The sequence below is a fragment of the Sapajus apella genome, unplaced genomic scaffold (genome assembly GCF_009761245.1).
Source record: "Sapajus apella isolate SASKATOON/1434 unplaced genomic scaffold, GSC_monkey_1.0 scaffold7, whole genome shotgun sequence".
NCBI classification, from domain to species: domain Eukaryota; kingdom Metazoa; phylum Chordata; class Mammalia; order Primates; family Cebidae; genus Sapajus; species Sapajus apella.
In genome coordinates this window covers 35,607,877-35,622,681 of record NW_022436947.1, presented here as the reverse complement: position 1 = coordinate 35,622,681, position 14,805 = coordinate 35,607,877, and the positions used below count along the sequence as shown (strand labels likewise).

Here is a 14,805-nt window from a genome sequence, read left to right as displayed (position 1 = left end):
ACTGAATGTGTTCAGGAAAGTAACATTCAGAGTAACACCATGGCTGCCATCTCAGTCCCCTCCATGTCAGAATTAACACACATCTTGGTTGCTCTCCTACCTCCCTGACTGCTATGTCTATTTCTTGTACTTGTTCCTTTTCCTCTTGCATTCTATTAAATTTTTCAAAGTCTAGTCACTGAACAGCCTCTCTGCATCCTCTTCTCTTTTATTAAAATGTACTTACCAACCATTATATGATCTGTTTTACCTATCAAATCAAATCTATAATATTTGTGTAAGATTTAGGAACAGTCTACCAACTGCCTTCCCTTCTGACATGAACCAGAGTTTGGGGATCCCAAAGACCATCCTCAGGTTCAATAATGTGCCACACTGTTAGACTATCAGGTGTGCCCCAAGCACCCAGATCTCTATGCCCCTGGAAGGCTCCAAGGACAAAGGCCAGATCTCTCTTTGGGCAAGGTTAAATTCTTTACTAAACCACCTGCTTGCTGATTCTTCTGAGCCTTCCGATTCATATATCTAACCACCTTCTTGATATTTCCAACAACAGTCAAACTCATCAACATTTACCCCAGACCAACTGTGACTTCACTGTTTCTACTCATAGTGCCAACATTACTTTATCATGTTTAAAATTTTATTTTTATAAAATAAATAATTGTATGTATGGGGTACAATGTGATGTTTTAACATATGTTACACTATTTTTTCTATAAGGAATTGAGGCAGCTTATAAAACCACAATGTAAGATTAACAATTAGAAAGAAATTGGGACACAGAAAAAGCAACTGAGAAAAAATAAAATAGAATAATGCTACAGTGAGGTTAGGATACAGAATGCATCCTATAAATTACTGTTCACTTGTTAGAGGTGGGCTAAACATTTGGCTCTGAGCTTTTTCATAGCCAAACAATATCCAAAGCAAAAAAGAAATGACAACCACCCTGGGACACAGCAGGAGACCCCATCTCTACAAACAATTTAAAAATCTGCCAGGCATGGTGACTCATGCCCACAATCCTTAGAACTTTGAGAGACAGAAGTGTGAGAATTCCTTGAGCTCAGAAGTTCAAGACCAGCCTGGGCAACATGGTGAGACCCTATATCTACAAAAAATTTAAGTATCAGCCAGGCATGGTGGTGCAGACCCGTAGTCCCAGCTACTCAGGAGGATAGCTTGGCCTGGGAGGCTGAGACAAGCAGTCAGCCATGATCGCACCACTGCCCTCCAGCCTAGGCAACAGAATGAGAGGCTCAGTCTCAATGAGGAATGGGAAGGGGAGGAAAAGAAAAGCAGTTTCATTTAATTCAAAGTACACTAAGACAAATGATGCCCAGAAGGTACTATTCTTCTAATTACTCCAGGACTTAGGCATGTGTGGGTTTTGTTGGTCACTGCCCTCTGTATTCAATGGACTGTTGAATAATAAAGACGGTTCCTCCATAGCATTGTCTGCTTTTGTCTGTTCCTTGCATCTTCTCTCTCTTTAATGTCAATCATCTAAGATTTCAAATTAAGCTTCCTTAAATATAGCACAGCCTTCTTTAAAACCTACACTGGTTTCTTTTATCCTTTTTTAGAAAAAACTTTTTTAAAAACTAGAGATGTCTCACTATGTTGCCCAGACTGGTCTCGAACTCCTGAGATCAAATGACCCTTCTGCCTCAGCTTCCCAAAGTGCTAGGATTATAGCTGTTAGCCGCCATGCCTGGCCCACTGATTACTTTTAAAAGTACCCTTCTGAGTCTGCTTTTTTTTTTTTTCCAAATTCCCTATTGGGAATTGTGCTGCTATAAACATGCAGAGCAAGTACCTTTTTCTGTGTAACTACTTCTTTTCCTCTGGGCAGATACACAGTAGTGGGACTTCTACTTTTAGTTCTTTACAGAGTCTCCACACTGTTTTCCATAGTGGCTGTACTAGTTTACATTCCCACCAGCAGTGTAGAAGTGTTCCCTTTTCACGGCATCCATGCCAGCATCTATCATTTTTTTGATTATGGCCATTCTTGCGGGAGCAAGGTGGTATCGCACTGTGGTTGTAATTTGCATTTCCCATATCATTAGCAATGTTAGGCATTTTTTTCATCTGTTGGCTATTTATCTTCTTTGGAGAATTGTCTATTCATGTCCTTAGCCCACTTTATCATGGGATTTTTTTTTTTCTTGCTAATTTGAGTTCATTGTAGTTCCTGGATATCAGTCCTTTGTCAGGTGTATAGATTGTGAAGATTTTCTCCCACTCTGTGGGTTGTCTGTTTACTCTGCTAACTGTTCCTTTTACTGTGCAAAAGCTCTTTAGTTTAATTAGGTCCCAGATATTTAACTTTGTTTTTATCATATATGCTTTTAGGTTCTTGATCATGAAATCCTTGCCTAAGCCAATGTCTAGAGGGATTTTTCCAATGTTACCTTTTTCAATGTTACCTTCTGTAACTTTTATAGTATCAAATCTTCTGTTTAAGTCCTTGATCCACCTTGAGTTGACTTTTTTTTAAGGTGAAAAACAAGGATCCAGTTTCATTCTCCTACATGTGACTTGCCAATTATCCCAGCACCATGTCTTGAAAAGGGTATCTTTTTCCCCACTTTATGTTTTTGTTTGCTTTGCCAAAGATCAGTTGGCTCTAACTATTTGGATTTATTTTGGGGTTCTCCATTCTGTTCCACTGGTCTATGTGCCTATTTTTACACCAGTACCATGCTGTTTTGGTGACTACGGTTTTATAGCATAGTTTGAAATCACATAATGTGATAACTTCAGATTTATTTATTTATTTATTTATTTTGGCTTAGTCTTGCTTTGCCCATGCAGTCTTTTTTGGTTCCATGCGAATTTTAAGATTTATTTTTCTGGTTCTGTGAAGAATGATGGTGGTATTTTTATGGGAATTGCATTGAATTAGTAGATTGTTTTCGGCAGTATGGTCATTTCACAATATTGATTCTACCCACCTATGAGCATGGGATGTGTTTCCATTAAGTTTGTCTCGTCTGGGATTTCTTTCAGCAGTGAAAGCACATATTCTTCTATATTTACAAAGAATTATATGCTCAATGCAGAAAACAAAGAAAGCCAAGACAAAGAGATAAAAAATAAAAAAGCCAAAATCCTACAATCTAGATATAACTAGCTCCTTTTCATGTTTCTTAAAATTCAGATTTACATACAATCAAAGTCAAGGTTTTATATGTACGATTCCCTGCTTTTTGACAAATATGTACACTCTAATCAATATACAGAACATTTTTCTGAAACCTCACTCTTGAAGTTCCCTCCCAGTCACATTATTTGTCAGATAAATGGACTGCAAAGAGCTTCTCCCAGTCTGAAGCTGGTCTTTTCATTTTCAAAAATGTCTTTTAATCAGAAAAGGTTTTTTGATTCAATTCAATTAACTTTTTATTTCATAGTTCATATTTCTTATATGTGCTCTAAGAAATCCTTCTCTATCCCCAAGGTTGTGAAGATATTTTCCTACTTTCTGTTAGAAACTTTACAGTTTTAACTTCATATTTAAACATACGATCTATCTCAACGTAATAAAGGTATCTAAAAAAACCTACACATTCACTGTAAGATTAGAAACAAGACAAGGGGGTCTATTCTTACCACTTCTATTCAACCTCATGCATAAAAGAATGAGGCAACAAAGAATAATAATTTATAAAGAATCAAAAGGAAGAAGAAAACCCTTCAATTGTACTGAAATGATGAAATGATTGCGTGTAGAGAAAACCCAGAGAAATTTACAAATGCACAAACACTAATAAATAAGCAAACATCATAGTTACAGGCCACGTGGTCAGTGCATAAGAATCACTTACACTTCTATAAGCCCATCAAAACACAACTGTCATTTATAATAGCATTTTTTAAAGCCAGAAAAAAAAATTTAAATATGAGAAAGACTTCCACACCAAAAATCACAAAACATTTCTGAGAAAAATAAAGTCCTATATAAATGGACACAAATATGTTTATGGATTGGAAGATTCAATATTATTAAGGCATATCTAAAACTTACACGTATAAGCTGACTAAGAATTTATACATACAAAACAATCCTGGAAGAGAAGCACAAAGCTCGAGGACTGACACTACCCATTGAAGACGTGCTATTTAAAGCTACAGTAACCAGACCCTTAGAGCAAGCATTGACCAACAGAGGGACTGAGTAGATGGAGTCCACAAACAAACCCCCATACATGCTGTCTACTGATGGACAAAGGCAGGCAATTCAACAGCTGGGGGAGAAGTCTTCTCAATAAATGGTGCTGCAGCAACTAAAGTACATTTCAAAAAACCACCCCAGGCTTACCCCATACTGCTGACATTTTGGCATTGTTCTTTTGCTAAATATGTTTTTGTTTTTATTATTTTATTTTATTTTATTTTTGAGAGAGAGTCTGGCTCTGCTGCCCAGGCTGTAGTGCAGTGGTGTGATCTCGGCTCACTGTAACCTCTGCCTCCCAGGTTGAAGCGATTCTCCTGCCTCAGCCTCCTGAGTAGCTGGGACTAAGGTGCATGCCAGAGATGGGGTTTCACCATGTTATCCAGATGCTCTCAATCTCCTGACCTCATGATCCATCCGCCTTAATCTCCCAAAGTGCTGGGATTACAGGTGTGAGCCACCGCACCTAGCCTGCTAACTATGATCATAACACCACGATTCTGTTTCTACTCTGCTTCTTTCATTTTTCTGTGGGGATTTTTGATAATACTTTGAAGTGATGCTTTAAAGCTACTTCATCACAAATTTATCACGCTCATCTCTGTCCTCTACATGATGCTCCGAAACTACTTTTAAGCCTAACCTTTTACCACCAATTTTTAGTTTCCCCGTTTGTTAGGAAAACACAAGCACTTACGGCTTCTCACACCTTGCTCTACCTCCAGGATTCGGTCTGAGAAGTGCCCTATACTCTCAATATCATCGCAATATTCTTTTCTAACAAAGTCACTTTCCATTTTTTAAGAAATCCTTTCAGATTCCTCTAATCAAAAACAACCTTCTTCCTTTTAAGCCCTCACGTATGTTCCCTTTTCTTACTTATTATTAGTGAACCACACTTAGAAATATGAAAAAGATATTTGAGCAGTCTATTCATTCAGTCACTATTCAGCAGATCACAGATTGTTCTACTGGGGTGCCAGGGAAGCTGGACAGGTCAAGGCTCTGCCCTTAAGTAGCTGATATTCTAGTGGCCAAGTCTATGAGGCCATAATCTAGAAAGTAGGGCTGTTTCTCATTTACCTCTATGCGCCCTGTAGTACAGTACAAGGCTTTGCACATCGTCAAGCCTCAATGAATAAACCATGAATTCACCTGTCATGCTATTTAAGGCTTGTATCATAAATATCCTTGTCAATTTAAAGCACCAACAGATCAGGAGTCAGAACCTCTTTGGTCTCCATAAAAGAAATGTAATGAGGCCTTATGTAATAGGTTCAAGAGCATCTACTGCTTTGTTCACATAGGTAAGTAGGGTTTCTTTTTAAGGCTTGAAAGTAAGCCAAATTAAGCCAACTAATAAATGAAAAGCATAGTGAATTAAGTATCTGTGCTGCATTAATGATTTTAAGTAAAAGAACTGTGAATGAAGAAAGGTTATCGTTGTATCAAAAAGAACAGAAAGTAAGGACCACACTTCTATAAAATACTTAAGCCACGCAACACCATTTTCATAGAGAAAAACAAGTATTTTTAGGGCAGACTTTTTCCATCTGGACACTACTGACATTAGGAGGTGAGTAATTTATTTTTATTGGTAACTGTCCCATGCACCAGGGGGATGTTTAACAGCATCCCTGGCTCTGCCCAATAGATGCCGGTAGCAGCCTCAGTTACAGCAACCAAACATCTCCAAACATTCAAAATGGGCTCCCGGGGTCAGAACTGTCTCCAGTGAAGAACCTCTGATGTAAGACAGCCAACATACTTAGCTGTACAAATATTTCTTTAGTTATTATTTTTACTGTACAAATACCAATTCTAAAGCAGCTTTAAGGTACTTTGGTTTTTTCCCTTAAAAAATAAAACAGGTTGGGCATGGTGGCTACCTGATAAAACCTTATCTCTACTAAAATTACAAAAACTAGCTGGACATGGTGGTACACTCCTGTAAGCCAAGCTACTTGAGAGGCTGAGGAAGGAGAATCGCTTGAACCTGGGAGGTGGAGGTTGCAGTGAGGGAAGAATGAGCCATATAGGAAGGAACTCCTCTGACAGGTTTCTAGTGTGTATATTTATGCTCTATATTGAAGAAAATATTATTCTAAGTTTTCACAGATATGAAATGTATGCTGCTCAAATGTGTGTGAGAGATAAGAATTGTGGAGCACTATGGATGATTTTAAGAAAACATGAGGCAGAAACAAAGCTCTATATTCTGATTTGCCAGTCAGCTCATGCCATCATGCCTTCCCAGATCCACTTCAACATCAGCACTCTACGTATCCCTTACTTGCAGCCTAACTCTAGAGAAAATGCCTTTATCCAAAGAACAATATGCACCACACTGTGGATACTTCAAATGCAGTGGAGTTAACAAAATACAGGGCCTTGACCAAAGGGAACCTTTCAGACTAGAGAGGAGGGGATACGTGAACACAGAAATAAATGTACAAGTCCACACTACGAAAAATAGGGGGCGGGAAGGGACAATACTGCGGGTAATAAAGGAAAGGGTCTGATTAGGATTTGATTAGAGGCTCAAAGAAGGCATTACTAAGGAAATGATGTCTTTTCATACCAAGTCAGACCACAGCTGTTGAACTGATATCTCCAGAAATAATCCAAGAAATAAAAACTGTACAAAGGTGCCAGCTGATCTAAAAATGATTTAAGAGAGAAACAAAACTCACATCCGAGTGAATACAGGCAGCCTGATACTGCAAGGTGCTGTTCCTACGGTCACCATTTAGTACGTCCATGCAGCGAGTATATGCTGAGGCTTCTGGACAAAGTTAGGAACATGAGGTAGTTCAAAGCAATGATTCCACTTACACTGCAAGTATACCTTCATGTGGTTGTATCTTATAGAGTTTTAGAAGAATGGTACACTCAGACCTTAGAACGGAGCATATCTTAAGGTGTTCAACATGCAGAAAAATCACCTGACGAATTTGTTAAATACCCACTCCCGAGGATTCCAATTCAGGGGTTTACAGTGCAGCCTAAGAATGTTAACCAGGCACTCCTACTGCCTCTGAAAACCCCATATGAAACACAAATCTTCCCACAGGAGGAGGTTTGGCTGTGACATGGGTTATTTTGCTCAAATTCGTGAAACAAGCATGTGTTAAACAAGACCTCCCAACAGTGTTTGTTTACAGGCTGATCCTGTGACTGATCCTGGTAATCCCCATGGCTTGGAAGCAGAATCCGAATAAACTGCACAGCCTGCTGCCACAGCTTGTGCCCAGACAACAGACCAGATGTAATATATAAAAAAGACAGACAGTGCTGACAGCTCTCTCTTCAGAGGTTAAGGAAACACACCCAACATGAGACATGGTCAGGGAGTTGGGTGCCCAGCACTGATGGGTATAGCATGAAAGTACAGATGGGAACACACCAAGAAAAGAATGATGGAAGAGACAGAAGATGAGTAAAACTCACATTTCTTAAGAGCCTCTTATCAGATACTGTGTCATGAACTTCACATATTTATCTCATTTTAATCCTCATAAAAATCTTAGGTAGTAAGATTCATATATCATGTCATAGATGAAAAACCAAAGCCTAAAGAGAAAGGAACTTGTCCAAGAATATGAAGCTACAATGCAAGAGAGCCAGGTTTTGAACCAAGGCAGAAGGATCACTGAGGTCAGGAGTTCAAAACCAGCTGGGCCAACATGGTAAAACCCCATCTCTACTGCAAGTACAAAGGTTAACCAGGCAAGGTGGCATACACCTGTATTCCCAGCCACTCAGGAGACTGAGGCATGAGAATCGCTGGAACCCAAGAGGCGGAGGTTGCAATGAAACCAAGATCGCACCACTGCACTCCAGCCTGGGCAGCAGAGTGAGACTTCATCTCAAAACAAAACAAGAAAAGAACCAATCAATGACTGAGGCATTTCAAAAGGACACAGAAGCAATATGAAGGGGCTCCTGAGAATCAAATTTGGGATAATCTAAGCATCAAAACATATAAGGAAGGTAACTAATTATAAGCCACTGAATAAAATGGAGATCCATGAATGAATCAGTCCATCTGAGACAGAAAGTCAGCCCAGGGTAGGGGTGGCGACAGGAATAAATGTAAGAATGGGTTATATATGTAGTCTCAAAGTAACTCTCAATGAAATACGTATTAATTACTAGGGGAAAAGAATAGCTGCCAGGGATATCTGGCAGACACAATCTTGATCAAGTGAAGTCATCGATTCCAATGCAATAAATCAAACCTGTATACCATCTGAAGGGATGCAATGCAAAAAGACAACATCACGTCTGTGGTATCCCAAATTGAGAAACACTGTACAAAATAAGTGGACTACAATCCTCAAAAATGTCAAGGACCTGAAAGCCAGGAAATCATTAAGGAACTCTTCAAAATTAAAAGAAATTACAAAAACAAGCAAACAAAATATACGATTCAGCCACAGATTCATTACATATAATGGACAGCAGCCGGCAATCGGCAGTACCTGTGAGCCCGCGGACTAAATGGTCATGAGGTATCAGCGTTACGTTCCTGATCTTCATGGTTGTATTGTGATTTATAGGAGAATGTACTTGATTGTAGGTAAAATGTACTAAAGTACTGAGAGGTGATAAAACACCATATTAGTAACGTTAGCTCAACCAGTCCTGGCAGAGGGTGAGGGAATTTCTCTCTTTATATGAGAACAAAAAATGAGAAAGCCACAGGTCTTATTCCAGACATTCCCAATCAATTCCTTGGACTCCCTGAATATGTATATGTCAGTAATCTTACACAAATTGTTGTGGAATACACCACAAAATTCATAGTAGGGCATCTGTCACATGTAATGCTAATTAAAGGCACAAGTTACTTACCAAATTCGGTGTGGGGGGTGGAGGGGAGGGTAGTGGCAGGTGTAAGGAAAGAACTTTACAATCCCTAATGGCCTCACTGATGCTGGCTTTAATGCTCTATGAAGTTTACATTTCAGTGAATGTTACCTAGAATCAGCCCTGGCTGCGGAATACTTTATTCTTAGCCCTATATTTCAGGTTTGGATGTCTGCTGTGCTGGTTCCCAGAGGTAGTAACGGGGCAAGAGGATTGGTTACATCTCCTGACCCACATACTTAAGATCCAGATGAGACAATTTTTATTCCTGCTTGGTAGAGCCTACCTGCTGAAGGTAATTGCTCCTAAAAGAACGGTTCCAGCCAAACCCTGTCGCTATAAAAAAATAATAATAATAATGTTAATTAGCCAGGGGTGGTGACACATGCCTGCAGTTCCAACTGCTTAGGAGGCTGAGGTAGGAGGATGCTCAAGCCCAGGAGTTAAGGCTGCACTGAGCTCTGACCACACCACCGCACTCCAGCCTGGGCAACAGAACAAGACTCTCTCAAAAAAACAAGAAAAGAAAAATGAATGTTCCTACAGATGAACGTAATGCTCTGGGCCTCAGCAGCAAAATCGAAGACAGTACAAGAAATGCAGAGTAAGAGGAAGGATGGAAAACACCTTCTTGTCACCTTTCAAACAGACTCTATCTTTTCTTTTACTAGACTGCATAGATCTTTGGGGTCAAAACCACTATTCAAACAAATGCTAAGTAAGATCCACATTCTCTTTTCTAAGGAAAACATTGATTCTATGTGTAAGTACATGCACCTGCGGAAAAATCAGGTTACAGTAGCTGATTCGTTCTTCCACTTTTGCAGCAGAGTAACTTTCTCTTCCTCTTAGCAGGTAACTAAATGTACACTGTTCCTTAACAACACACAAATGACCTGTATCTACTAAATAAATGATGAATTATTAAGATATATAGACCCCAAAATTCATTAATGCTTTATGGTCGGAACATGTCTGCATTTTCTGCCATTTATTTTACTGCTATATTGAATCTGATTTACTTTTTTAAAAATCTGTAGCAAATAATCTCACCAACTGCTCAGGAGTTCCAAATTCCATAAAACTAATGTCCAAAAGAGTAAGTTAAGTAACAAAGCAGCAGCTGAATAGTCATTTCTCTTTCTCCTAGATTCTCAAAGTTGGGTCTACATAAAGCATGGTGTCTAGATCATATTGTTCCTAATATTCATCACACAACATGCTTGCCCTTTATGAGTTTCACTATACGCTCTTGGTCTTCACAAGGCATCAATACAAAAACACTCCACTTGAATAGTGTCTATGTCTTCCATGAAATCATAGCTGAAAACATAACCCACTATGTCACACAATGGCAGAACCCCACAGAATGTCTTTTTCGTCAAGTACAATGCCAGGAAAGAATCTTTCTTTGTAAACAAATGTGCTTGCTTGCTTCCCACAGACAATGAATGCTATGTAATTCAAAGCTATACACAGAAAGGAATGGTTTTCGTTTAGTCTTAGCAGTCAGAAAACAGAAAGTCAAATAAGTGCACAAGAGTTATAATTAGCTCCCGTAAGGAGCCTGGTATACTTTCTCCTCCCTACGCTTTTTTAAATTATTTTTTTATTGTACTTTAATTTTTTGAGAGAGGATCTGGTTCTGCCGCCTAGGCAGCAGTGCAGTGGCACGATCCAATCTCAGCTCACTGAAACCTCTGTCTTCTGAGCTCAAGCCTTCCTCCCACCTCAGCCTCCCGAGTACCTGGGTCTACAGGCACTTACCACCACATTCAGCTAATTTTTTGCACTTTTTGTAGAGACAAGGTCTCACCATGTTGCCCAAGCTGGTCTTAAACTCCAGAACTCAAGCAATCTGCCCACCTCGACTTCCCAAAGTGCTGGGATTACAGGCTTGAGCCACTGCACTGGCCCCATGCTCTTTTTAGATGGTTTATTATGTCCTCCAACTGTCCTGCTGTATACTATCTTTAATTCTAACAGACTTACGTCCTTTTGAAAGTTCCTAGAATGTGTATATACACAGGCATGTATTTTCTCCTACAATTTTCTCTCTTATCACTTAAATTTTCTGATATTGTTCTGTATACAAGGACCTAAGAATTTAAAATGATAATGACACAACGAGGCTAATTTAATGAAGACCAAGCAATCTGCATTACTAACCCCTCCCCTCCTTGTCCATTCCGCAAACAAATTATTAAGTAGCCTAATGGGGAAGGCACACCCCACACCGCCATGCTCGGCACATCACCTTTGCAGTAGTCCGCAGGGTCCTCTTGCTCCTCGTCATCTGATCCCAGGATCTCCTCCTCTGGCTCTGGGGGCGTGGGGTCTGGCAAAGGTGGTGGTGGTGGTGGTGGCGGTGGAGGAGGAGGAACTAAAGGAGCTTTCTGTTGAGGCTCCGGCCTGAAAGAGCAGAGAGAAAATTCCCATTTACTGAGAAGTACATCTTGCTTTATGGATGCATTTTAGCATTTCTTAATATGGGGGAAAAAATAAAATTTGTCACATACTAAGAAGGAATGCCATTTAATGTCACTTCACCCATTTTAGTTGAATTCAAGTAGTGTTTCAACATATAGGTCAGGCCAAAAAAAACAAATCTGCCCTTATTAGCTAAGAAACATTTTTTAGTTATCTTTTCACTTAGAGTTTCAAGAAATACCAATGTCATGAAATTTCAGTGCTTCACTGAAGTCCTACCAATTTTGGGAAATTTAAGTGAAATGAAAGCATATTCCATGGTATACAGCCTTATTGGTTAGAAAATATCACCAAGATTATAAAAATACAGGTGCAAGGAGCACTCAACTTTTGAAAGCACTTTTTTCCTGTTATTTGAAAATCAGAATTATTTTCCCACAGTAGCAATGAGGCTAGGTTTCAAATACTTATAAAAGCTGATTAATATACACTGTATCTAAAATATACAAGATTGCCAGAAAGATTCTTATACTTCTGTAAGGCCTGTTGGAAGTTTTTAATGTATTCTGTGACAGAGAGAGAGAGGGAGGGAGGGAGGGAGGGAAAGAGTGTGTGTGTTGTTAGAGAGAGACAGAAAGAGACTGATTGATTATTCCCTTTCAGGGCTCTATGAGGAGAAAGGTTCATAATGGAAATCTATTCATAATGGGATTCACTTACTATTTCTAACCTTGTCCCAATGTGGGGAAATAGGACCCTACAGTCTCAACTTGGATGCCAGAAGGACATCCCTCCCTTAAGGTACCCTACTAATTAAACTACCACTGAACACATGCCCTGAAGATGGCGGCTGCTATGGAAAGGTTGCTCTGAGGGTCGGTTGCCTGACATGTGAGTGCCAAACCTTGGGGCATTTCTGCCACTGCAGCCAACAGGCCTGCTGCAACTGGAAGAATGAGCTTGACAAACATATTGTGGTCTGGTTCTGATCAAGCAAAATTATTTACCACCAGTTCCTTATACCATTCACCTGCTGTCACCTGGCATGCACCTTATTTTAAGGGTACAGCCATTGTCAATGGAGAGATGGAGAGTTCAAAGACCTAAAACTTGATGACTTTAAAGGGAAATTTTTGGTGCTTTTCTTCTATCCTTTGGATTTCACCTTGGGTGTTCTACAGAAACTGTTGCTTTTAGTGACACAGATAAGGAGTTCGCCAATGTGAACTCTGAAGTTGTTTCGGTCTCAGTGGATTCCCACTTTAGTCATCTTGCCTAGATAAATACACCAAGAAAGAATGGCAGTTGGGGGCACAGGAGCGTCACACTCTTGTCAGATTTAACTGAGCAAATTTCCCAAGACAATGGTGTGCTGTTAGATGGTCCTGGTTTTGCACTAAGAGGTCTCTTCATAATCAACCCCAATGGAGTCACCAAGCACTTGAGTGTCAGATCTCCTAGTGCGCCAAAGCATGGAAGAAACACTTCACTTGGTGAAGGCATTCCAAAATGTAGAAATCCGTGGAGAAGTCTGCCCAGCAAAGTGGGCACTGATTCTCCTACAATCAAACCAAATCCAGCTGCTTCCAAAGAATGCTTTCAGAAGCCATATTAGTTGACAACCCATGTGTACTGCACCTTCTCAACCCAGAGAAGAACCACAGCTGAAAGCTGCTTTTATCATTTTGAAGATAATTATTAGTAGAAGGCAAGGTACCAATTATGCTTATATTCATAAATATTACTCTAAATGTTTTATTTTTGTAATACTGGCTAAGACCTTTTACACATGGCTAGTTGCTAGTATAAGGAAACCTTTATTAGTAACATCTTGGTGGCTAGCTACGTAGTTTCTACAGAACATAATTTGCCTCCTCAGAAGGCGATTCTTAGATCATGTCTTCAATGGAAACACTCTTCTGTCTTAGACTTACTTGAATCTTGCCTACAACAAAGTAGAGCAACATGCACTGAAAGCTCCTGATCTAGGGTCCTAACATTTTCATCTTGAATATCTTTGTATTAAATTAAATTTTAAGCTAACAAAGATCACAGCTTTCAGTTGTTATTAGCAGTCTAATTTAACTCTCCTGCAATGAATGTGTGATTGAAGCAAATGTCAATGGTATTATTTTAAAAAGTGGCAGAGTGACTTAAATGATCATGCATGATCCCTCATCTCTGAAATTTACAGTTCACATAATCATTTTATTTATTTTATTCATTCATTACCTAACTTTGTCTATCTATATTTCTAGATATTGATTTAGTATAATTGATTATAAAAGATATTTACTGAATCCAGGGATTTCATTTTGAAATTATTATAATTATTTTCTTTGCTGGAGTGTTCAGCAAAGGATACATTTATTTTTATTATATGCAAAACATACAATAAAAAATACTGTATTGTAAAACATACAATACAAATAAACGTATTTTAAAATTTAAAAAAAAAAAAAAACTACCACTGAACATTCTCACCTGACCACAACTGTGTGGGTAAAAGGTGGTTTTGAACAGATAAATGTGGCAGGGGCAAGGGAGTCATTCGACTGGTGGAGGTATTCCCCAGAGAGAGCATAAATAGAGTGAAATAAGGGGTCCCTAGTTATTGGGACCAAAGGAATCTTGGTGTCACTGCTAGATTTCCTTTCGGAACACTGTTGCTCTTTGCCCAGTGGAAGGCTGATTCTGGATACTTTCTCTCCTCACTGTAGCACCAGCCTGGGGCGCACAGCCAAAACTCACTCTTCAGCCCTGGAATCTTGAGAAGCTGAGGGTCAAAGCAATGCGCAAGCTCATCTGCAGCTGCCACTAAAGAGACAGGGCCAAAGGAGCTGCCCCAACCACTGTCTCTTCTAAACTGGGCCTCTAAATCCTTGGCCAATCTGAGAACCCTCAACTTCACCACTAATGTACATGGCTTGCCGACAAAAAAACCCACACGGCCACAACTAAAGGAAGGGGTAGGAGTAGAAGGCAGCAGAGACACCCAACATCCTGACGAAGAGGTGGGAATCACACAGTAGATCACCTTAAAGGCAAATACTGGAAGGTATGAATATCTTTGGCAGGTCATATAAAGAATATTCATAAGCTGAAAATGTACTGCTTGCTGCTTGCTGGAATTTATGAAGACTCAACAGTTACAGCTCCCTAGGTAATAGACATCAGGATTGTGGTGGTGATAACACTCCCAGTTATAACCATTCTCCTCATAGAGCCCTGAAAGAGAATAATTACACTCTGTCTCTCTGTCTCTGTCTCTGTCTCTGTCTGTCTCTCTCTCTCTCTCTCTCTCTCTCTCTCTCTCTCTC

The 14,805-nt window shown here is 39.5% G+C and overlaps 1 protein-coding gene and 1 pseudogene across 12 annotated transcripts in view; one reads left to right on the top strand and one right to left on the bottom strand.

Annotated features, from left to right (window-relative positions):
- SRPK2 (SRSF protein kinase 2) overlaps positions 1 to 14,805 on the bottom strand; it is a 270,433-nt gene that overhangs the window by 81,319 nt on the left and 174,309 nt on the right. For all 12 annotated transcript variants that reach the window (XM_032275728.1, XM_032275724.1, XM_032275727.1 and 9 more), the window contains one exon: positions 11,313 to 11,467. In XM_032275728.1, coding sequence (XP_032131619.1) covers positions 11,313 to 11,467 — 155 coding nt within the window. The remainder of the gene's footprint in view (positions 1 to 11,312; positions 11,468 to 14,805) is intronic.
- On the top strand, positions 12,329 to 13,100 carry LOC116550039 (annotated as a pseudogene).